General features: G+C 54.0%; 2 protein-coding genes across 3 annotated transcripts in view; one reads left to right on the top strand and one right to left on the bottom strand.

Annotated features, from left to right (window-relative positions):
• The first annotated feature begins 653 nt into the window (after positions 1-653).
• On the top strand, positions 654-2,508 carry MMP24OS (MMP24 opposite strand). Of its 2 annotated transcripts, none has more exons than XM_034947077.2 (2): positions 654-804; positions 917-2,508. In XM_034947077.2, the coding sequence occupies exon 2, from the start codon at positions 920-922 to the stop codon at positions 1,139-1,141; it is 222 nt and encodes a 73-aa protein (XP_034802968.1). In that variant the 5' UTR covers positions 654-804; positions 917-919; the 3' UTR covers positions 1,142-2,508. The 2 variants fall into 2 exon arrangements, with proteins under 2 accessions (XP_034802968.1, XP_034802970.1); XM_034947079.2 differs by having other exon boundaries at positions 705-841.
• A 509-nt stretch (positions 2,509-3,017) lies between these two features.
• The window catches only part of MMP24 (matrix metallopeptidase 24), a 50,425-nt gene continuing 32,061 nt past the window's right edge, over positions 3,018-21,381 (bottom strand). Inside the window, exons 5-9 of the mRNA XM_034947074.3 lie at positions 14,893-15,054; positions 11,436-11,650; positions 8,955-9,093; positions 7,019-7,285; positions 3,018-4,579 (exon numbers count right to left, since the gene is read on the bottom strand). Of these exons, the coding sequence (XP_034802965.1) occupies positions 4,242-4,579; positions 7,019-7,285; positions 8,955-9,093; positions 11,436-11,650; positions 14,893-15,054 (1,121 nt within the window). The 3' untranslated portion in view covers positions 3,018-4,241. The remainder of the gene's footprint in view (positions 4,580-7,018; positions 7,286-8,954; positions 9,094-11,435; positions 11,651-14,892; positions 15,055-21,381) is intronic.

Genomic DNA, 21,381 nt, shown 5'->3' with positions numbered 1-21,381 from the left:
TTCCAGCATTCTGGGAAGATAGGGTGGGATGAACACAACACACAACCAACCCAGTACACCACCTCCACACACGCCATTCCCTTCTCCTCTACCATCAGGATGTGAGGCTTCATCCTGGGGCAAGAAACACTCTCCACTACAGTTCTCCTTTTTTCTTTTTGAGGCAGTGTCTCCCTCTGTCACCCAGGCTGGAGTGTTGTGACGCAAGGATGGCTCACTGTAGCCTTGACCTGTTGGGCTCAAGCGATCCTCTCGCCTCGTTTATTTTTTTGTAGAAACGAAGTCACTGTGTTGCCCAGGCTGGTTTATACTCCTGAACTCAAGCGACCCACCGCCTCGGCCTCCCAAAGTGTTGGGATTACAGGCGTGAGCCACGGCGCCCGGTCTAGTTCTCACAGTTTTCACCCGACTTCTGCGCCGGTCTTCTCTGGCCTTGAAAGGCAGAGAGTCCGTTGCGATTTTCCCCTGAGCTGGGCAAGTCCCCTGTGAGAGCTCTGGGGCATCTGGCTTCGGGGCATTCTTTGACTAAGGTGGATGGAGGTTGCAGGTCCTTTCCTGGGTGGGCGTGGGGCGGGGCAGCGGGTTCCCAGCGTCGTCCTGGCCTGGGCGCCTTGGAGGCTGTTGGAGCGCATTCCGTCCCCTTGCGCGGGGCGGGGCCTTGAGGCGCTGGGGCGGGATTGGCGGGGGACGGTCGCGGAGCCCCGCCCCGGAGCACAGGGTCGAGTCCCTCCTTTCCGCTCCAACGCACGGAGGGTGAGGTCGGTGCGCGGTGGCGTCACGGCGCCAGCTCCTCCCGACGCCGAGGTGGGTTCCGGGAGACCCGCGGGTCTGGCTGCGAGAGGTGAGGGCAGAGCTGGGGCGGGGCCCTAGCGGGGTGTCCCGGCGACCCAGACCTAAAGGGCTTCTCTTCTTGCAGACCATGGGGGCTCAGCTAAGCGGCGGCCGCGGCGCCCCGGAGCCTGCGCAAACCCAGCCCCAGCCCCAGCCCCAGCCTGCGGCGCCGGAGGGCCCGGAACAGCCCCGGCATCCGCCCCAGCCCCAGCCCCAGCCCCAGCCCCAGCCCCAGCCCCAGCCCGAGCCCAGCCCGTGGGGGCCGCTGGACGACGTGCGCTTCCTCATCGCCTGCACTTCCTGGTACTGACGGCGTCCTCCGGAGGATGTCGCCCGTCTGTCCGCCGTCCCCTGTGGTTCTTGCCTGCCTTGTCTCCTCTCCCCACGTCCCTGCGTCTCTTACACCCCCTCCCACCCGAGGCTCCCCAGAGATAGCAGAGAATTCGAAGAGGTCGCCGGGGACTGGAAAGAAGTCCCGGCAGGGCCGCCTTCGCAGTCTACACCCCAGCCTGCTTCCCAGCCTACACCCAGACCCAGCTCAGACCTTTGTGACCACCCCATCCCTTTCTCCGGCTGGCTGGGTCGGGGGCATCCCTCTCTGTCGCTGGCTTCCAGAGGCAGGGCAGGCCTCCTGGTAAGCCCGCAAAGTTGCTGACCTCCTGACTTCGTCTGCCTTTTATTAATATCTGTATTGCTGATAACCGTGCTCTTGACTATGTGTCCCAGGTCATGGCACCAGGGGCCTTGACTTTGGAGAAGCCCGTGCCACAGTGACCCTCCCCATACTCCTGGGGGGGCTGCTCCCCATCCTGGATCGTAAGGAGGCATCATCAGGCTGTGTTCCTGGAACCCCAATAACCCTGGGCCCCCAGGGCCAGCCTGTTGTAGAGGGAGGCTATCTGACCGCCGGTCTGGCAGAGGAGATGGGTGGGCAGCTCCCAGACACCCCAAAGGACCCGGTTCTCCTCCCAGAGCGTCCTAAGGTTACTCTTGGAACCTGATCTTTGTTCCCTCATCCCAGGGAAATGACACACTCTGTATTTCTGTTTTATTTAGAAATGATTTAAAAAACATTATACAAAGGCTGATCAGTTTAAAATGTGACTGACACTGAAATGCTGTGATGTCCCCCAGGCTGAGGGGAAGCTAGGCCCTGGGGCCCCCAGTGCTTTGCCCCTCTGTCTGCCCTGTCCTGGGGTGATGGACAGATGACCACAGGTAGGAGAATCTGAGATTGGAAGCCTCTAGGCTGAGCCCTCTGGGCCTGGCCCCACATCCCTCACCTCTGCAGTCTGGGCTGCCTGCCTCCATCTCCTGTTCATTCTCAGCTGGCCTGCCAGGAGCCAACGGGGAGCCTGGCGGGAGGCGGGGGTGCCTAGAGCTTTCAAGAAGTGAGAGCACCAACCTGAGGAGTGGACAGGGACCAGGAAGTGGGGGAAGGGAGGCCAGGAAGAGGTGGATACAGGAGACACTTCTCATCTCATCTCAGACCCTAGAGGGGTCCACAGATGGGGACACAAGACCCAGCCAGCCCACTGGATGGCCCAGGCAAGTAACAACCTCTCTGTGCTTCATCTGAGGGCATGGTGAGAGTTACCGTCGGCCTCCCAGGGCCTAACACGAGTTTCATGTGAGTGGACAGGTGTGAGCTAATAAAGTGCTTTGCAAAGTATAAAACACTGTACAAACCTATGAATCACTAATATCTCCGCAGTTGTTCCCTGCCTGTCCCAGGGAGCCTGCCCTTGGCCAAAATGAGAAAAAACAAGGATGATGACAGGGGACACAGCGGACCCACATGGGCACCTCTGGGACAAGAGATTTTGCTTGAGACAGCTCCCAGGGCAGCAGGAGTCCCTGTCTGTGCTACAGGGTAAGCCGACCCCAATCCCAGAGACCACAGGGTCGGGGGCAAGGCCCATGCAGGCTCAGTGAGCAGGAGTGGCATCTGAGACCCGGCCAGCACGCTGGAGACTGCCTGACACCTCTTTTTGGCTTTGGCAGAGAGCCAGTGGGCATTGATGAACCCATTGGCCTTGTCTAGGGCTCCTCAGTGACAAGCAGGGCTGCCTCCGCCGTACTGGAGCAAGGCAGGCCAAGCCCTAGGAACTCCTGCTGGAGACAGTGAAGGGCAGGCCAGTGAAGGTCAAAAAGGGAGCCCCCTCAGCTTGGGGCTGCTACCGGTAGGGGTGTCCTTCTAAAAGCAGTGTGGGAAGATGGGCCCAGTGAGCGAGGTCAGCAAGGGCCAAGCTCTGGGAAAACACTGCTTCCAGCCGAGAGATTGAGTCGGCCTCAGAGTAGCTGGAGTCGGCCTCAGAGTAGTGGGGGCACTGAGCACTTCAGATGCCCTGGTCCCCTTCCGAAGGACTCCCAGGCTCTGCCAGTGTTGGCCCTGCAGCCATCTCTGCCTCACCTAACTGGTGAGGCTGAGCTCCAGGCTGCAAGTGACAGACTGGAGCAAAGCTGGGGACAGTGACAATAGAGGGGAGTGGAGGACGGTCACAAACTCGGATCTTCCTCCAGAAATGGGGTCAGCTTCTGCCCCAGCTCTGTAGCCATAGGAGCAGAGCTCAGCTACTGGGGTGTCTGGGCGCTAGAGTGGCCTTAGCAGCACCTTGGTCCTTGTCGCCTGGGGGAGGGCCGCTATGCTGGCCTCATCACCAAGACAGTCACCTCTAGTTCACCTAAAGCCTCAAGCAGCCTTTGCAAAATGGGACAGTAGTGACAGGACATTTAAATATTCACGATGTGACAGCTGGGTCCTTGTCAGACCCAGCTGGGCCACAGCCCTGCCTGCAGCATGTGACCCTAAATCCTGGGTCTCCGAAGAGACCCTGACAAGTGGAGCAGGTTTCCTGAGGGATCTGCCGTCTGCCAGCAGGGAAACCCAGGCTTGTTGCCCACTGTGTCAGAAGCAGGGGTCCTGTAGCCTTGGAGGACAGTGGGGTGGGGGTAGGGGGACATCTGACCAGCAGGTGTTGGCAAAAGGGGACCAGGACTGGTGGTATCTCCCGGATGGGGGATGAGAGCTAGTGCTGGCTTCCCACAGAGGGTGCTGGGTTCCAGCCAGGAGTGGAGCTGTGGTACCTCATGGACACCACAGGATGCCGTGACCACAGGGGCTCCTCCTGGCATGGTCCCTGCCTCCGGATGGAGCCTGGCCTATTCCCTTAAGTAGGGAGTAGTTTGCCCAGGACAGAAGGCTGGCAGCTGGGTGCCAGACACCCACCCTGGGGCACAGCCCCCATAATTCCCTGCCCCACGCTCAGCCTAGGCCAATGCACCCACCACTTCAGCTGTACGACCCCAGCCTAGGGCCCTGGTGAGCACTGGCCAGAGCTGCCCCTCAGACCCTGGTGAGGAAGGGCCTGGCTGGCCAGACTAAGTGGATAGAGAGGGCTCTGGGCTGCTCACACCCATTCCTGGACTGGCCGCTTATAGTAGGTGACAGGCTGAGGGCCTGTCTTGTTCTTGAACTGGAAGATGGTGTAGACCAGCACCAGGATGCAGAGGGACAGGATGCAGGGGATGACCACGGCCACGGCGTTCACGGAGCCCGGCACATCGTTGATGGTCACCATGATGTCCACGTCGTCCTGGGGCAGCCGCCGCTCCTTCCGCCGCTCCACCTCCTTCTGGTTGCAGCCCATCCAGTCACGCAGGATGTTGCGCGGGTAGCCTGGCTCCACGCTCAGTTTCTGGTTGTCAAACTTCCAGTAGTCCCGGCCCTTGTAGAAGTAGGTGTAATCTGCAGAAATACAGCCCAGCATCACCACTCCCAGACACTTCCGGCACCTGCTCTGGGGCAGTGTGAAAAGGAGGGCACAGGCACTGTGGCAAGGGAGGCAAGGTGGGCACACCTGGAGGTTTGGGGTGCAGTGCTTGGCTGAGTCATGGAGTAAGAAGCTGCAGAGGGGGGCACCCGGGACCTGGAGTGGTCCGCCTGTCATCCTACGGGTGCTAGGAAACCAGAGGGGCTTCAGGGAGAACTGGGACATGGTTCACTTTGTGCTGCCCAGAGAGGACCCCTTGCACGCAAGCCTGGGTCACAGCTGTGTCACACTGTGCGCACAGGTCCCCCTTGCCCTGCTCATGTGGGTTCCATTAAGCCTCAGCCTGGCTCCTGCTTGAGCCAAGGGAGGCAGGGAGCAAGATTTCACCTTGTGTTGACAGCAAGACCTCTCTGCAATTATGGATTTTTTTGGCTTGGCACACATCACTTCACAACGCAGATGCAGGACCTTTGGGAGCCTTCTGGGAGAGAGGCTGGGCAGCCCTGCCAATCACTCCCTGGGCAACCACCCCAGGGCTCGAGCAACAGCCTGAGCGGCCCAGTCAGTGGGCAAAGCAGCTTGCTTAGGCCGTCCTTATTGGCTGGCTTCCTACCGTGGCTAGGGCTTTCATTGGTCTCGGTCCTTGATGTCACCTGTCTCTGAGGCTCCCCAAAAAGGGAGATCTTGTGCGTAAAGCATCAGGTATACAAGACAGCCAACAAATAGCAGCTGTGGCCATTGGCTTTCTTAGCAGTGAAGCCTCCTCAGAGACCCCTTCCCAGCCGTCTCTAACACTGCCCCCTCTAGCTCGTTGCTCTCTCCCAGCATTTATTTCCTTTTTTTTTTTTTTTTAAGACAAGGTCTCACTCCATTGCCTAGGCTGGAGTACAGTGGTGCAGTTGTAACTCACTGCAGCCTCAAACTCCTGGTCTTAAGCAATCCTCTGGCCTCAGCCTCCCAAGTAGCTGGGACTACAGGCACATGTCACCACGCCCAGCTAATTTTTGTATTTTTTTTTTTTGTAGAGATGGAATCTCACTATGTTACTCAGGCTGGTCTCGAACTCCTGGCCTCAAGTGATCCTCCCACCTCAGCCTCCCAAAGTGCTGGGAGTCTTTCCCTTATAGCGTCTGTTGCCATCTTGCTTTATGCCCCTAGACTTGGACCTCTGCAAGTCCTGTTGACTGCTACGTCCCCAGCTCCCACCACACAAGCTGTCTATTATTATGGAGTGAGTGAATGAATCCTGTCAATCCACATAAACTGAAATCCATGATGATGACAATGATGATGACGATAGCAGCTAAAATATACAGCATGGATGGTGTGCTAGGCATTATTTCTAAGTATGCTACATAATTTGTCTTCTTTAATCCTCACAAAACCATTATATAAAGGTAGGTACTGTTATTATCATTTTATAAATGAGAAAACAGAAAACTTATTAAAGATTTGCTCAGATTCATAGTGAGTGGTACTATGGTGGTTACGAACCCAGCCAGTCCAGCTCTAGAGTCTGTGTCTTTGACCATATCAATGGAGATCTATTTAACAAACACTCCTGGAGGCCCACTCTGCATCTGGCCAGGCTAGCAGCTCCTCCTGAGAAGCTCCTAGGCTGGTGGGGAGACAAGCTGAGTGTCTGATGGCAGTTGTGGGGGCTGGTGGCCAGCATGGCTTCTAGGAGGAGTTCAGGAAACATAAAAAGTTTCTCTCTTGATGCAGTGGCTCACACTTGTAATCCCAGGGCTTTGGGAGGCTGAGGTGGGAGGATTGCTTGAGGCCAGGAGTTTGAGACCAGCCTGGCCAACATAGTGAAACCCTGTCGCTACAAAAAAATGTAAATTAGCCAGGCACAGTGGCATGTGCCTATAATCCCAACTACTTGGGAGGCTGATGAGGCAGGAGGATCATTTGAGACTAGGAGGTTGAGGCTGCAGTGAGCTATGATCATGCCACAGCATTCCAGCCTAGGCGACAGAGTGAGACCTTATCTCTTAGAATTAAAAAAAAATTTTTTTTGAAGGTTTTCTTTCCATCTTCTTGCCCTCGAGCCCTGTGAAAAAGTGGCTTTGAAACATGCATGCCCATCATTGCTTTTCAGATTTGGTAACTCGAGGCGTCCCTGGAGTACACTGAGGATAAGTGTTTGAGAAATGCTGTCTGAAGGAATGAAGTCAGTCTATGACAACGTCTCTCTGCCGTGAATCATTCCTGCAGATGAAAAAGTGTGACTTGGCAGCTGGTAAGTGAATTAATGGACCACGTGAACATGGGTAGATATGAGGCAGTTGTCTGCCACCAGGTGTTTTTTCAAACCTGGACGCCCATGGGCACTGAGTATGCCCGTGGGCACTGGTGAGGACCACATAAAACCAGCTCCCCATGCCCACCCTGGCCCGGCCCTTACGTACATCCTTCCTTGCTGATGAAGGCTCCTTGGGGAGCCTGTGGGATGCCCTTCCACACGGTGATGGGCTTAGGGTAGCCAGGGTCTGTGGCCCGCCGCTCCTCGCTGTAGCGCCAGTACCGTTCGCCTTTGAAAAAGTAGGTCTTGCCCACAGGTTCCCAGCGCAGAGCTGTGTCAATGCCTTCACGGGGCAAACAGCTGCCCAGCTCCCCCAGGCTGTGGGGGTACCCAGGCTCCACCGTCACCTCCTTAAACACCCAATACTTGTCACCTGTGGCCAAGAGGAGCCCAGGATCAGCTTCCCCAGTCACTCAGTGCCGTTTGCCCATTTTCAGGGTGTCAGGTGAAAACAGTCTGATGCCCTCAGCCCCTTGGCCCAGTTAGAGTTGGGAAGGGCAGGAAGCCTGAGGCCAGTCACAGATCCTGGACAACTTGCCTCTGCTGCCTGGGCTCCGAGTCCCACCCTCTTTTGTTCATGTGACTTGCTCCTCTCTCCTCTCTGGTGATCTCAGCCACTTACATGACTTTGCATATGCACTACCACTCTCCAAACCTGCTACCAGTGACACCCGACTCTGAGGCTCTCCCACTGGACCTGAGCAGCAGACCCAGAAACCCTGACCTCCCTCGGCCTACCGGCAGCTCTGCATTGGCTGGCTCCCCAGAGCTCCTCATCTGCACCACAGAGGGGCTCCCTCCTCATCACCTTCTGCCTCCCAGGTCCCCAACAGGGAGTCCTAGCCTCACTGTTGACCCTCTCTTTCCTTCTCCTCTCAGTATTCAGCCACTTCTTTTTTTTAAGATGGAGTTTGGCTCTTGTTGCCCAGGCTGGAGTGCAATGGTGTGATCTCAGCTCACCACAACCTCCACCTCCTGGGTTCAAGCGATTCTCCTGCCTCAGCCTCCTGAGTAGCTAGGATTACAGGCACGTGCCACCATGCTTGGCTAGTTTTTGTAATTTTAGTAGAGACGTGGTTTCACCATGTTGGTCAGGCTGGTCTCGAACTCCTGACCTCAGGTGATCTGCCAGCCTTGGCCTCCCAAAGTGCTGGGATTACGGGCATGAGCCACTGCGCCTGGCCGAGTATTCAGCCACTTCTGAGGCCCTCTGACTCTCCTGGCAGCTGTCCCCTGCCCTTCAGCCGCACGGCTCCTCCCTCGTTTGGGCCTCATGAGTGGCGCTCTCCAGAACCACCTCAGAAATGGCTGCCCTGCCCCTGCCATGTCTGTCACCTCCTGCCCTCTGGCTCTCTGCTGCTCGGAAACATTCCGTGAATTTCCAGCCTTGGCCTAATGGATCAAGACCACATTCTGGCCTGGCAGCCAGGGCTCTTCAGGATTTGCCTCCAAATGACCTTTCTGGGCCATTTCTCACAGCTTTCCAAGGCGGGGCCTCCGTGGCCATCAGGTGGGTCTTGTAAGCCCTGTGACCGCCCGTACACATCCCAGCCCTGCTCCTTATTCAGCCGTTGTCCCTCTGGAATGCTTTCCTTGCTTCTCACTATCTGTATCTCACCCATCTGAGGTCTGGCCCGAGTCAAGATAACTGTCATGAAACAACCTAGCACAGTGCTGGGTACAGGGTGGGCACCTTAGCTCCCTCCCACACCCTCCCCCGACCTCCCCAGCTTGAGTGACCTCTTCCCTCTGGGTTCTTACAGAACTGACCCGATGGCCTCCCATGAGGTACTGGGTGGTCTTCAATTGCTTGTCCCACACTCTACTTCATGTGGACGAAGCTGGTCACCCCCCCAATCTCGGCACATACAGATTCTTAGTCTCACTTTCTGACTTGATTTGTCAGAGGTCAGTGTCTCCGTTAGACTAGAGGGGCCCTCTGAGGACATCTGCCTCCCACCCCGCCTCTTCCAGTTTAGATGGGAAAAAGGAGGTCCCAAGACCTTGGGCAGGGAACTGTCCCACAGCACAGGCTACATTACCTTTGAAGAAGACAAATCTCCCATCGGCCCTTTCATAGGCTGCGTCGATGCGGGCAGGCAGGCCCTTCCAGAACTGCTCGATCTGCATGGGGTAGCCCTCCTGCACTCGGTTATTGCGCAGACGCCAGAACCAGCGATCCTGGGAGGAAGCGGGAGAGGGGGAGAGAGGTGTGTCAGGCCCTGCCTCCGAACCCAGTGATTGCAGCTGTGGGGCTTAGGTCCCAACAGCCCAGCCCTCCACCGAGACTGTCCATTAGCTGCTTCTGACTTTTAAAGCCCTGGGAGGAAGACAGGATGCTCCTGTAACTGTCTTCAATTCAGCCTCCTGCTGACTCTTGCTGCTGGGTGGACAATGAGACAGACAGCAGACAGGCCTGGTGTGGAAAAGGAGGTGTGAGGGAGCCGGAAAGGATGATGTTGGGGCCTGGAGTGGCCACATGGGGGCAGTGGAGCGTCACTGACATCAGCCAGACTGGTCCTCGGGACAGTGGGAGGCTGGGGTGGTCACTGAGCCTGGGCCGAGCGCCCTCCATGAGGCTGGCTCCATCCAGCAGGGCCAGGATCATGGAAGCCAAGTCATGGGAATTCCCTCGAGACCTGGGCATAAATTCACATTCCTCCATTTATAGCTGCATGACCTAGGCCTCACCTGCAAGTGCAGGTAATAATGGAGAATCAGATGAGAGATTCTAGGCAAAATGCCCAGAACAGTACGGGGCACACAGTCCATGTTGAGTAAATGGCAGCTAAATAGTCCGAGTCCAGTAAAAACGCCTCTTGTAACTGGTGCCTCAGTCTTGGGCTGGTACACAAGCAGTCTAGGCAAGGCCTGTAGCCTCCAGGCCTCAGTTTTCTTTCTTTTTTTTTTTTTTTAGATGGAGTCTCGCTCTGTCACCCAGGCTGGAGTGCAGTGGCGCAATCTCGGCTCACTGCAAGCTCCGCCTCCCAGGTTCATGCTATTCTCCTGCCTCAGCCTCCTGAGTAGCTGGGACTACAGGCGCCCGCCACCACACCCGGCTAATTTTTTGTATTTTTAGTAGAGATGGGGTTTCACCATGTTAGCCAGGATGGTCTTGATCTCCTGACCTTATGATCCACCCTCCTTGGCCTCCCAAAGTGCTGGGATTGCAAGGCGTGAGCCACTGCGCCCGGCCTCCAGGCCTCAGTTTTCTTATGTGTAAATGGGGATGATAAAACCCGGACCTGCCTATGAACAGTTCAGTTGGATCAAAGTAGAATGAGTGCAGAAGAAGAAGCGTGATTTGTAAAAGATGGTACAAAAGCTAGTAGTATTTTAAAAGGTGTTTTACAAAGCACTTTCACATCCAGGTTTTTGACCTTATTTTGACTTTCATGTCTCTGTTAAGTTGATCTGAATATACGGAGTCTTAAGAAAGGCCAGGTGACTTGCCTAGAGCCACTCAGTGAGAAGCCAGACTGGGGCTGACTCACGCTGCCCGATTCCTGCGCAGTGCTCAGCGCGTGCTGGGAGAACTCCACAAGGGGAGCGAGGCAGCCTCTTTCACCATCCTGTGTGATGGAGCCAGCCTGCCCAGATCCCCTTCAGAGAAGGGCTTGTTGCCCCAGTGGCCAGCAGTGTGGCCAGCAGGCAGTTTTCAACTGTCAGCCCCTTTGGGGATGTTCCCTGCTTCAGAGAGCTCTCCTCAGTCACTGGATGCCCTTCCTCATCCAGTGATTGAATGAGGTAGGGGTTATAATGTTCCAGATATTTTGGACCCAACGTAGGCTGAGTGACAGGCCACCGTAGCCCCAGAGCTCCCTGCGGGGGTGGCTGAGGCTGCCATGGGCCTCTGTTGCCACTTAACCTCTCCCTCTTCCCTGTCCTGCTTCCTTCTCCCCCTCACAAATGTTGATTCTGAAAGTACTCCCTAATCGAAATCCTGCATTCCAGACCCCACCTCAGAGTTCACTCCCCGAGAGCCCAACCTGCAACACGTCAAGCAGACTGCCACCCTGTCAGTCCATGGCTGATGGAGGACAGATGACAAGATATACCCTGGGCTGCTGCCAGTAGCAGCCCCTCAAGCCTTGGTAGGGTCTGGAGTCAGACTCAGCCGCCACTGACCTAGCCCCTACTCCAAGTTGACCATCTTCAGAGCCGGGTACTCACTGGATCTTCACACACTCTTTGTTAGAGGAATGACTCCCCCAGGTTTCGGATGGAGAAACTGAGGTCCCAAGAAGGGTGGTCACAGACCAGAAGCCAGCTTCCAGCACTTTCTCCCAGCATTAACCCCAGGGGAGGTGAGGGATCACCCATCTTTCCCCCTCCCTCTTGGGAACAGTTAATTCACCCAGCAGCACTAGGAAGAGACCCCATGCCCTGGCCACTGGGCTAGCTCCTGTCCAGGCCCCATTGTAATCGAATCCCAAATCAGGAGCCTTCCCCAGCTCCATGGTGTCGGGGAGGAGGAGGAAAGGTCAGGGGCCAGCTGGGTGGTGCCAATCCATTGGCCCTACCTTAAACACAAACATCTCGCCCCGGAAGAGGGCCACTGTGTTGAAGTTGCCGTCACAGATGTTGGGTTTGGTGCCTGGTGTGGATGGCCGGTCCCCGAGGGGCGGCCGAGGGGGCCTGGGCTGGCGCTCGTGTTTCCTCTCCGATGGTGAGTGGATCCTGCGGACGGGGAGTGTAGGGAGTGGCCTTGTGGGCTCCAGAGGCTCGGCTGGGGGTCCTGGAGAGAGGAGCTGCATCTTAGAGAGGGGGCAGCCGTTTCCCGCCTCCCACTGCCAGTCTCAGCATCACCCAGGCAGCTCTGAGACAAGTCTGTCCCAGTTCAGCCTCCTGTTCCCTCTCCCCAGTTTAACTCCCCCAGTCTTTGAGAAAATGGATGAAAATAGCCATTAGAATGGGACTCTCATCTTTCCATCCCCGAATCTGGTATCTTCTCTTTTCTCTCTCCTGTTACAGAGCAATCATGTCCTTCCTTAGGGTCAGCGCTCTTCCTTAGGCCGTACCCTCTTTGCCCCCTTCACACGCACTGGCCCCACTTACTCACCCCCTTCATTTATTCTCTTTCCCACCCCAGTGCAGCTTCTACCCGTCACCCACTCCAACTGCTCTGCCAAGATCATCCAATGGTTACTCAGACTTTAATAAGCACATGCATCATCTGGGGATGTTGCTAAAATGCAGATGAGGGCTCAGAGGGCCTGGGGTGGGGCCTGAGAGTTTGCATTCCTTCACACTCTCAGGTGATGCTGATGCTGCTGGTCTGAAGACTACATTTTGAGCAGCAAGATTCATAGAAACACTTTCCTGGAAACACTCTCTTGGTTGTCCTCCTGCCTCATGGGCTGTTCTTTCTCGGTCTCCTTTGCTGGCTGCGTGTCCTCATCTGCCCTACTCTAGAGGCTGGCGTGCCCTTGGGTCCTCTTCTCTTCCGTCTCTACATTTTCATCCTTAGGTCAGTGCTTCTCCACTTGGGCTGCATATTAGGATCACCTTTGGGAGCTTTTCACACTGGATGTTCAGGAAGCACCAGGCCAGCTATCCAACTTTTTTTTTTTTTTTTTTTTGAGAAGGAGTCTCGCTCTGTCCCCCATGCTGGAGTGCAGTGGCACGATCTCAGCTCACTGCAGCCTCTGCCTCCCAGGTTCAAGTGATTCTCCTGCCTCATCCTCCCGAGTAGCTGGGACTACAGGCACGTACCACCACACCCAGGTAATTTTTTTTTTTTTTTTTTTTTTTTTTTTTAGCAGAGATGGGGTTTCACCATGTTGACCAGGCTGGTCTTGAACTCCTGACCTCAAGTGATCCACCCACCTTGGCCTCCCAAAGTGCTGGGATTACAGGCGTGAGCCACCATGCCCAATACCCAACTATTAATAAAACCAAATCTCTAGAGCTGAGGGCTGGGTGTCTGTGTTTTTTTATTAGAATCCCAAGGTAATTCCAAAGGGCAGCCAAGTTGAGAATCACTGCTCTAGGTGGTCTCATCCAGGCCCATGGCTTTACAGACCTGCATCAGAGCTGTCCAGTAGGGTGTTCTGTGATGATGGACATGGTCCGTATCTGCATCGTTCACTACAGTAGCCCCTAGCCACAGCCACATATGGCTACTGAGGTCTTAAGATGAATGACTAGTTCTTAGTGTGACTGAGACCCACTAAAGAACTATAACTGAAATTATAATTTTAATATATTTTTTGGGGGGTAGAGACAGGGGTCTCACTTTGTTGCCCAGGCTGGTCTTGAACTCCTGGCCTCAAGCAATCCTCCCACCTCGGCCTCCCAAAGTGCTAGGATTACAGGTTTGAGCCACCGCGCCCGGCCTAATTAATATAAATTTAAATTTCATTTCTATGAAATTTAATACTAGTTTATTTAATACTAGTTTATTTAATACATACTAGTGTATGACTAGTGGTTACTGTATTGAACAACAAAGATCCCAAATAAATATCCCAGCCTAGATTTTTTTTTTTTTTTGAGACGGAGTCTCACTCTGTCACCCAGGCTGGAGTGCAGTGGTGTGATCTCAGCTCACTGCAACCTCCGCCTCCCGGGTTCAAGTGATTCTCCTGCCTCAGCCTCCCAAGTAGCTGGGATTATAGGCGTGCACCACCATGCCAGGCTAATTTTTTGTATTTTCAGTAGAGACGGGGTTTTGCCATGTTGGCCAGGCTAGACTTGAACTCCTGACCTCAGGTAATCGCCCGCCTCGGCCTCCAGCCTAGAATTTTGAGCTGCAGACTGGTGGACCCTATTGCTTCACAATTACAAAAGCTGGAAACCCTGGGGGCATCCTTGACCCTCCCTCCTTCCTCTCACCCCATGTCTGATCTGTCAGCAGATCCTGTTGTTCTACCTTTGGAATAGCTTCTGGGACCCACAGCCCCCACCTGGTCTCTGCTGCTTTACTTGTGGAGGTCCTGCCTGTCCTCGAGGGCTCTGGCTGGGTCATCTCCTCCAGAGGGAGCCCTCCTTCTGTGCTCCGTAGCCTGTGGGCTGTGGGTGCCTGTGCTGTCTTGACAAGCATTTGCTCAAGTAAACTGGTCTCCCTAGCTCACCTGACTTGACCAGAACAAGAACCTCACATACCAATGTGAACAGAACTGGGAGAGAGGTGTGTAGGAGGCCTTTCATATCTTACCTAGATAGCAGTAGCTTCTCATCTTTCACCTTTTCTTTCTTTCTTTTTTTTTTTTTTTTTTTTTTTGAGACGGAGTCTCGCCCTGTTGCCCAGGCTGGAGTGCAGTGGTGCGATCTCAGCTCACTGCAACCTCTGCCTCCTGGGTTCAAGTGATTCTCCTGCCTCAGCCTCCCAAGTAGCTGAGATTTCAGGTGCCCACCACCACACCTGGCTAATTTTTTTGTTTGTTTGTTTTAATATTTTTGGTAGAGATGGGGTTTCACCATGTTGGCCAGACTGGTCTCAAACTCCTGACCTCAAGTGACCTGCCTGCCTCAGCCTCCCAAAGTGCTGGGATTTCAGGCAAGAGCCACCACGCCTGGCCCCCGTTTTTTCTTTTTAAAGAACAAAGCTCTGGTTATAGTCCCCATCACGCTGTATCACCGTTACTCCTGCAGATGTGTGAACCTGCCTGGCTAGAGGTGGAATCTATGGGAGCGCTCAGTCACCATCTGGTGTGGGAGGGAGGGAGAGAAGCATGAAGGGACGGGGAAGAGTGTGGAAGGGGAGGGGTAAAGGAGAGGGAATGGGTGGCCCTCACCTCACTTTTGTCCCTCTCAGTTACAGCTCAGACCCTCCCCTAGGTTTCCCAGGTGTGCCAGGGGAAGCCTTGCCCTCTGGCCAGGCAAAGCCATTGGAAGTCTGTAAAGGTCACACACAGAGAAACAGCAGCAGTGCTGATGATAGCAACGTCCCCCTCCCTCGTCCCCTGCCCCATGACAGGTAGGCAGTCACAGCCCAGCCCCGAGGAAGGAGCAGTCCCCCCTCTCCCTGCCACACACCATAGATCTTCTGGATGCCCTGGAGATCGTCCTGGGGCAGCTTGAAGTTGTGCGTCTCCATGTACTGGTAGAAGGGCGCCATGATGGCGCTGGGGTCGCTGGAGTGCTCCAGTCCCAGCGCGTGGCCCAGCTCATGCACAGCCACCAGGAAGAGGTCGTTCCCTGTGGAGAGGAGTGTGGGGAGGTGCCCAGGGCACCTGCTTAGATATGAGTCGGTCAGCCAACCCATTACCTCAGCAAACACCGAGCACGGGCCCTGTGCCAGGCCCCGTGCTGGACACCAGGGACATACAGAGAAATCAGACACAACCCCTGCCTCCCAAGCCTCTCTGCAGAGCAGGGACAAGGAGAGAGAGAGTGACAAGTGAGGCAGAGGGCTCTGGGTGCTTTAAGAATGTCTGGGAGGGTCGAGCAGGGATTCTCAGGAGAGAGGGGTCATTTAAACCTGGAGGAAGATGTTCAGGGAAAGCTTCACAAAGGTGAAGTTGAAGCTGAGTCTTGAAAGATCAGAAGTTAGTCAGGAGAACGGATTCAGGGGGCAGGAGAGGAAGGGTGGGGGTGGCATTCCTGGCGGATGGAATGCAATAAACACAGTCCAGAGACAGGCAGTTTCATTCCACCTGGCTCTGGAACAAAGCAGGAGGGGAGGGCCGGAGAGAGATGAGGTCAGCCAGGCTGGAAAGCAGGGCACTTAATGCCATACAAAGGAATTTGGATCAGCTTCTTGGCTAGTGGGGGGTTTAAGTAGGAGTGGGGGTGGTGATACAATTAAATCACTCTGGCTGCAGTTGGAGGGAGGATTAGAGGGAACAAGACCTGGGGCAGGGGGATCTGTTTGGATGCTGGGGTCCAGACGAGAGATGAAAAGGCCCTGAGCTGGCTGGGCGTGGTGGCTCACGCCTGTAATCCCAGCACTTTGGGAGGCTGATCGGGGTGGATCACTTGAGGTCAGGAGTTCGAGACCAGCTTGGCCAACATGGTGAAACCCCATCTCTACTAAAAATACCAAAAATTAGCCAGATATGGTGGCCTGCGCCTATAGTACCAGCTACTCCGGAGGTAGAGGCAGGAGAATCGCTTGATCCTGGGAGGTGGAGGTTGCAGTGAGCCAAGATCGCGCCACTGCACTCCAGCTTGGGCAACAGAGTGAGACTCCATCTCAAAAAAAAAAAAAAAAAAAAAAGGATGCCCTGAGGTGGAGGGAGGGAGTGGGGACAAAGAGAGCAAGTCCTGGCAAACTGGCAGTCAGCTTCAGGAGACCCCGGGCAGGCGGGGCCCGGGCGTGGGCAGCTCTCTGCAGGACCTTGGTTGTGGAAGCAGGGAACTGTTGGCCAAGATTGAGGCAGGGATTCAAGTGTAGGTGAAAACACACTCCAGGTCCTGGAAGTGGGACACAGGATCCTGAGGGTGGAACTGAGGCAGCTCCATGGCACGGTGGTTACGAGCTTGGGCTCCTGAGTAGGACAGATTACCTTCATTCCCCCTGCCAGTTTGTGAATATGGCCAGCAGGGCTACCCCTAAGCCTCAGTGTCCTCACTTGTAAAATGGGGGCATCAGACCTACCTCACCGGGTTGTGTGAGGTTGAATAAGATACACGTGAAGTGCGTGGTGTGACACAGAATGGCAGCTGTTGTAATCCTATGTAAGATAGAAGCTTGGTTACTGGAGGAAGCCCATTGACCAGAAAGGAAGCACGAGGCCAGTGGAGCGCCAGCAACCAGATCCTCTGAAAGCCAACTCCCCTGGGCTTCTGTATTGTGCCTAGGACAGGACAAGGAGGCCTGAACTTAGGGGGATGAAGTAACCGCAGCTTTGGGGAGAAAATGCAGGGGGTAGGGAGTCAGGTAGGCTGTGGATCACCAGTCCTGACTCCTGTCTGCCCAGTGTCAGACCCTTGCTTGCCTTGACCTCTGGCATTTGTAGCCCCTTGAGCCCTGCCTCTTATCTTCTGGCCCTAAGGCATGGCTCGGCCCATTCCTGCCACCTGTAAGTCCAGGGAGGCTGCCAGGAACCTAGGAGGTGGTCTAGAGTCCTACTGCCCACTCTGGCCCCAGCGTCACTGGCCTAGGGACACATGGGGGTGGGGATTGTTTGGCCTTCCTGACTTAGGTCTCTGGAAGAGAGAAGAACCCCATGGGGCAGACCCAGGCCACGGGCAGTACATGCCTGCCACACTACTGACACCGCCAGTGTCTTCTGTGAAGCCACCTTTGAGCAACGGAAAGGAAGGGGGATGGGCAAGATCACTGCAAGGTTGGCCAAAAGCCTGGGGCTGACCTTCTGCTGGCATGAGAGGGCCAGGCCGCCCCCAGCTCCTTCCTCAGGTCCTGGCCCCTCTGGCAGCAGGGAAGGGTGAGCTCATCGCTGAGCTCCATCCCAAACAAACTGGTAGAGCCAGCGGAAGGCAGCTCTGCTTCCTGGGGTCCAGTCCTGGCTGTGCTCCTGGGCTATTCTATGACCTGGGACAAGCTGTTCAGGGCCTCTGTCTCCTGAGCAGGCTCTTCCCCAGGGGCTGTCCACAGGGAGCTCAGCTGGGAACCAGGGAACACGGCTCTGAGCACTGTGGGAGACTCAAAACCTTTGTCCGCAGCCTTGTCTCTTGCTCTTTTAACCCCTGTGCTGGGTCTGCAGAGAACAGGAGTGACCCCTTAAAGGAAAGAGGCCTGTGGGTTGGGTCCAGGAACCAAAAGGAAGGGAAGAGCGAGGGAGCCAGTATCCTGCTGCACAGAAACCCAAGAGAGCCCTGAGGGGGAGACAGAGGGAGCAGGGCAGGGGCAGGAGGACTCCCTGAGCTTGTGAGGTGAAGGCAGAGGTATGAGGAGGAGAGGCCTGCTATGAGGACCCCATGCTCCATGGGCAGGAGGCTGCTAGGGTCTTCACTCTTCAAGAGGGTGAGCAGCAGGGAAGCAGAGTGGTCAGGAATGCAGTCTGGGAGCCAGACTGCCTGGTTTTGAATCCCAGCTCTGCCATGTCCTAGCAGTGTGACATTTTAAATTCTTCCTCTGGAAGATAGAAGGAACAATGGCACCTTCGTCATAGAGATGGGGGTGAAGATTCATGGGGCAGGGTGTGTAATGCGCTGATACCAGCTCCTGGTACAGAAGTATTACCCTTCATTAGCAGGGTCCTGTTGAGCTGTGTGTGAGCACCAGCACCCCTGATAGGGTGTGTTCCTGTAAGTCCCTGGGCCTCCGAGCAAGTCCCCAGCAGTCTACTCGGCTACTCAAGTGGACCTTGTCTCTACCTCATTTCTTTCTTTTAGGATCTCCATATTTGGTCGTTCCCATCTCATTAACTCCCCCAGCCCCACGAAAGGTGACAGCATTTCCCTTTGCCTCTGTTCTTCTGCCAGTGCTGCCCCTCCCCCTGGAATAACCTGATTCCTTCAAAGTTCAGCTCCATGCCTGTCTTCCAGGAAGCCTTCCATGACTTCCCAGCTGGCAGTGAGTGCTCCTTCTGCTGTGCCCTCCCAGCAGTTTCCCTGAACTGCCTTTATGGCACTGACCGCTTCCTCCCCACATGATCGCCACTAGTGCACATGCTCGCTGCCCCAGGACTGTAGGTTCCTTGAGGACAAGCTTTGTGTTGAAGAACCAGGTGACAGCCCCCGGAATGGAATAGCGCCAAAAGCACCGTATTTTACCAAGGGAAATACTCGGACCACCTGCAGCAGAACCACCTGTGGTGACTTAAAAATGCAGAGTCCTGGGGTCACACCTGGCTCTGCCACTTTCCAAAGGGGTGAATTTCCTATTTTTTTAAAAAAGTATTTTCTTTCTTTTTTATTTTTGAGACAGGATCTCACTCTGTCACCCAGGTTGGAGTGTAGTGGTGCAATCTCGGCTCACTTGAACCTCCGCCTCCCGGGTTCAAGCCATTCTCCTGCCTCAGCCTCCCGAGTAGCTGGGATTACAGGCATGTGCCACCACACCCGGCTAATTTTTGTAATTTTAGTAGAGACGGGGTTTTGCCATGTTGGCCAGGCTGGTCTCAAACTCCTGACCTCAGGTGATCTGCCCGCCTCGGCCTCCCAAAGTGCTGGGATTACTCCAGTGCTCCCATCGCGCCTGGCCCGGGGAGCCTTTTAAACACATGGAGGAGGTGGGGAAGATATTCTGATTCAGGAGGTTTGGTTTGGGACGTAGGCAATCTTTTTTGTTTTGTTTTTTTAAGTTCTCCAGGTGAATTGTATAATGGTTGGGTCAGGCTGACACAACCTGAAGCAAATGCTCGACCTCAACATCACTAAAAGTGGGACAGTCTGCATCATATGTATTTGCTAATATGGTGAATAGGAAGTACCAGCACCACCTAGGAAGTATTCTTGCCAAAAAAATTGAACTTGAATCTAGTCAGCCTGTAAATCTAATGAACAACATTCAGAAATTATGGGCAAGAGAGACGTATTAAAAGTAAACTTGATTCTAGTCATGCCAAATGATTATACTCGGGACACCTGACCCAGTTTCTTCAACAAATATATGGAGGGAAACGTGTGTGTAGGACGGGGGTGTTTTAAATAAAAAGGGCTTTAAGAGACATGTCAGCCATGTGTGTGTGGATCTTGTTTGGATCCTGATTCAAGCAAACAACTGTAAAAGACATTTCCAAGGTACTTTGGGAAAGTGAACTCGAACTGGGTATTAGATTTTAAAAAATTATTGTTAATTTTGTTGGGCTTGATAATGATTGTGTGCTTATGTTAAAAATTAGCCTTTATCTGTTAGAGGTATATACTAAAGTATTTAAAGGTGAAATGTTAGAATGCCTGAGATTTTCTTTAAAATACATCAGCCAAAAAAAGGTAGATAAATAGGAATGCCACAACGTTGATAATTGCTGAGGCAGGTGGTGGGTATCTGGGAGATCATAGAATCATTCTTCCTACTTTTGTGAGTTTGAAATTTTCCATAATGAGAGTTTAGAAAAAAGAAGTAAGCTAATAAGTTCAAAAAGTTCCCAGGAAACTCCACCCCTTTGCTGAGTCTATGTGGAAATTAAATGAGATAATATATGGATGCTCAATAAATTTTGGTTCCTTGCCTCTCACCCAAAACCTGCCTTCACTGCATTCCAGTTCAGGAGTCAATTGCTGTGGTCCTGAGCTGCATCTGGACAGTTCCTGCTTGGTTTTCCAGAGCAGAGCAAAGTCCTGATTCTTATCCAAAGAAAACATTAGCAATCTTGGAATTTCTATCAGAATTGGCAGTCTTTCATGAAGGTTAGGGTTGGACAGATGGGAGAGGTGCTGGGATGGTGCCCATCCACAGGTCCCCGGTCCTTCCCACACATACCACCAGCTCTTGGGATTTGGGGGCTGGGTCCAACAAGTTCTGCAAAAGCAAGCAGCAGGTGTGGGAAGTGCACACCCCCAGTGTTGGGCAGAAGGGGAGGGCAGAGGAGTGGGAGTGTCTTCCCATTGCCTCTGGACAACTCTTTGGACATTCATTTGCCTCTATCAGGAATATAACTAAAACCTTATCAGCTAACAGTGCCTGGCACATAACAGGGCCTCAAAAATATTAGTTCTCTTCTCCTCACATCTTATCTGTTAGCACAGACAGCCATTCGTTGACACCGATCCAAAAATAAGAATGAGATAAAGAATAGGTACTCAGCCAGGAATACATGCAGGACATACGGGAGAGATACCAGGGCAAAGGAAACGGAGTTCAATAGGAAAGAGGACAAAAATCTGAAGAAGGAAGAGGACAAAGAACAATTTAACAGGTTCATGACTTTGCCTAGGCTGAGCCTTGGCCAAACCACCTCCTGGTCCAGCCTTTGACAGATAACCCCAGAGCTGCCAATCCCTAATCCATGCAATGATATAAAGTGTTCTCAAGGAGGTGATCCCCAACTATAGACACCAAACATGGCCCCAACTATAGACACCAAACCAGCTTTGAGAGTCTGCTCTCAGCCTGGAGCAGCCGCAGGGCAGGAAAAAAGGATGCTCGGTGTTTCCCAAGCTTGTTTGAGCTCAAGAGTCAGGATTTCTGTGGGAAGGGCCTGGGAATCCCCGTTTATAACAAGAACCCCCATTGGTTCTTATGATCAGGCCAGGTAGGAAAACTCTAGGTATTAAGATAGCGTTTCTCATGGTGATGGAACACCTGCATCAGAAGGCCCCAGGAATGTATTAGACCAATTGCAGATTCCCAGGCCCTACCCCGGACCCAGAGAATCAGAATGACAAGAGGTTAGGGTCCTGGAATCTGCAATCTTTTTTTTTTTTTTTTTTTTAAGACGGAATCTCTGTTGCCCAGGCTGGAGTGCAGTGGCGTGATCTTGGCTCACTGTACTCTCCGCCTCCCAGGTTCAAGGGATTCTCCTGCCTCAGCCTCCAGAGTAGCTAGGATTACAGGCGCCCGCCAACATGCCTGGCTAATTTTTGTGTTTTTCGTAGAGATGGGTTTCACCATGTTGGCCAGGCTGGTCTTGAACTCCCGACCTCAGGTGATCCACCTGCCTCGGCCTCCCAAAG

Source organism: Pan paniscus, chromosome 21 (genome assembly GCF_029289425.2).
Source record: "Pan paniscus chromosome 21, NHGRI_mPanPan1-v2.0_pri, whole genome shotgun sequence".
NCBI lineage: Eukaryota > Metazoa > Chordata > Mammalia > Primates > Hominidae > Pan > Pan paniscus.
The sequence above is the reverse complement of the archived record's forward strand: the minus strand, read 5'-3'. Positions and strand labels throughout refer to the sequence as shown.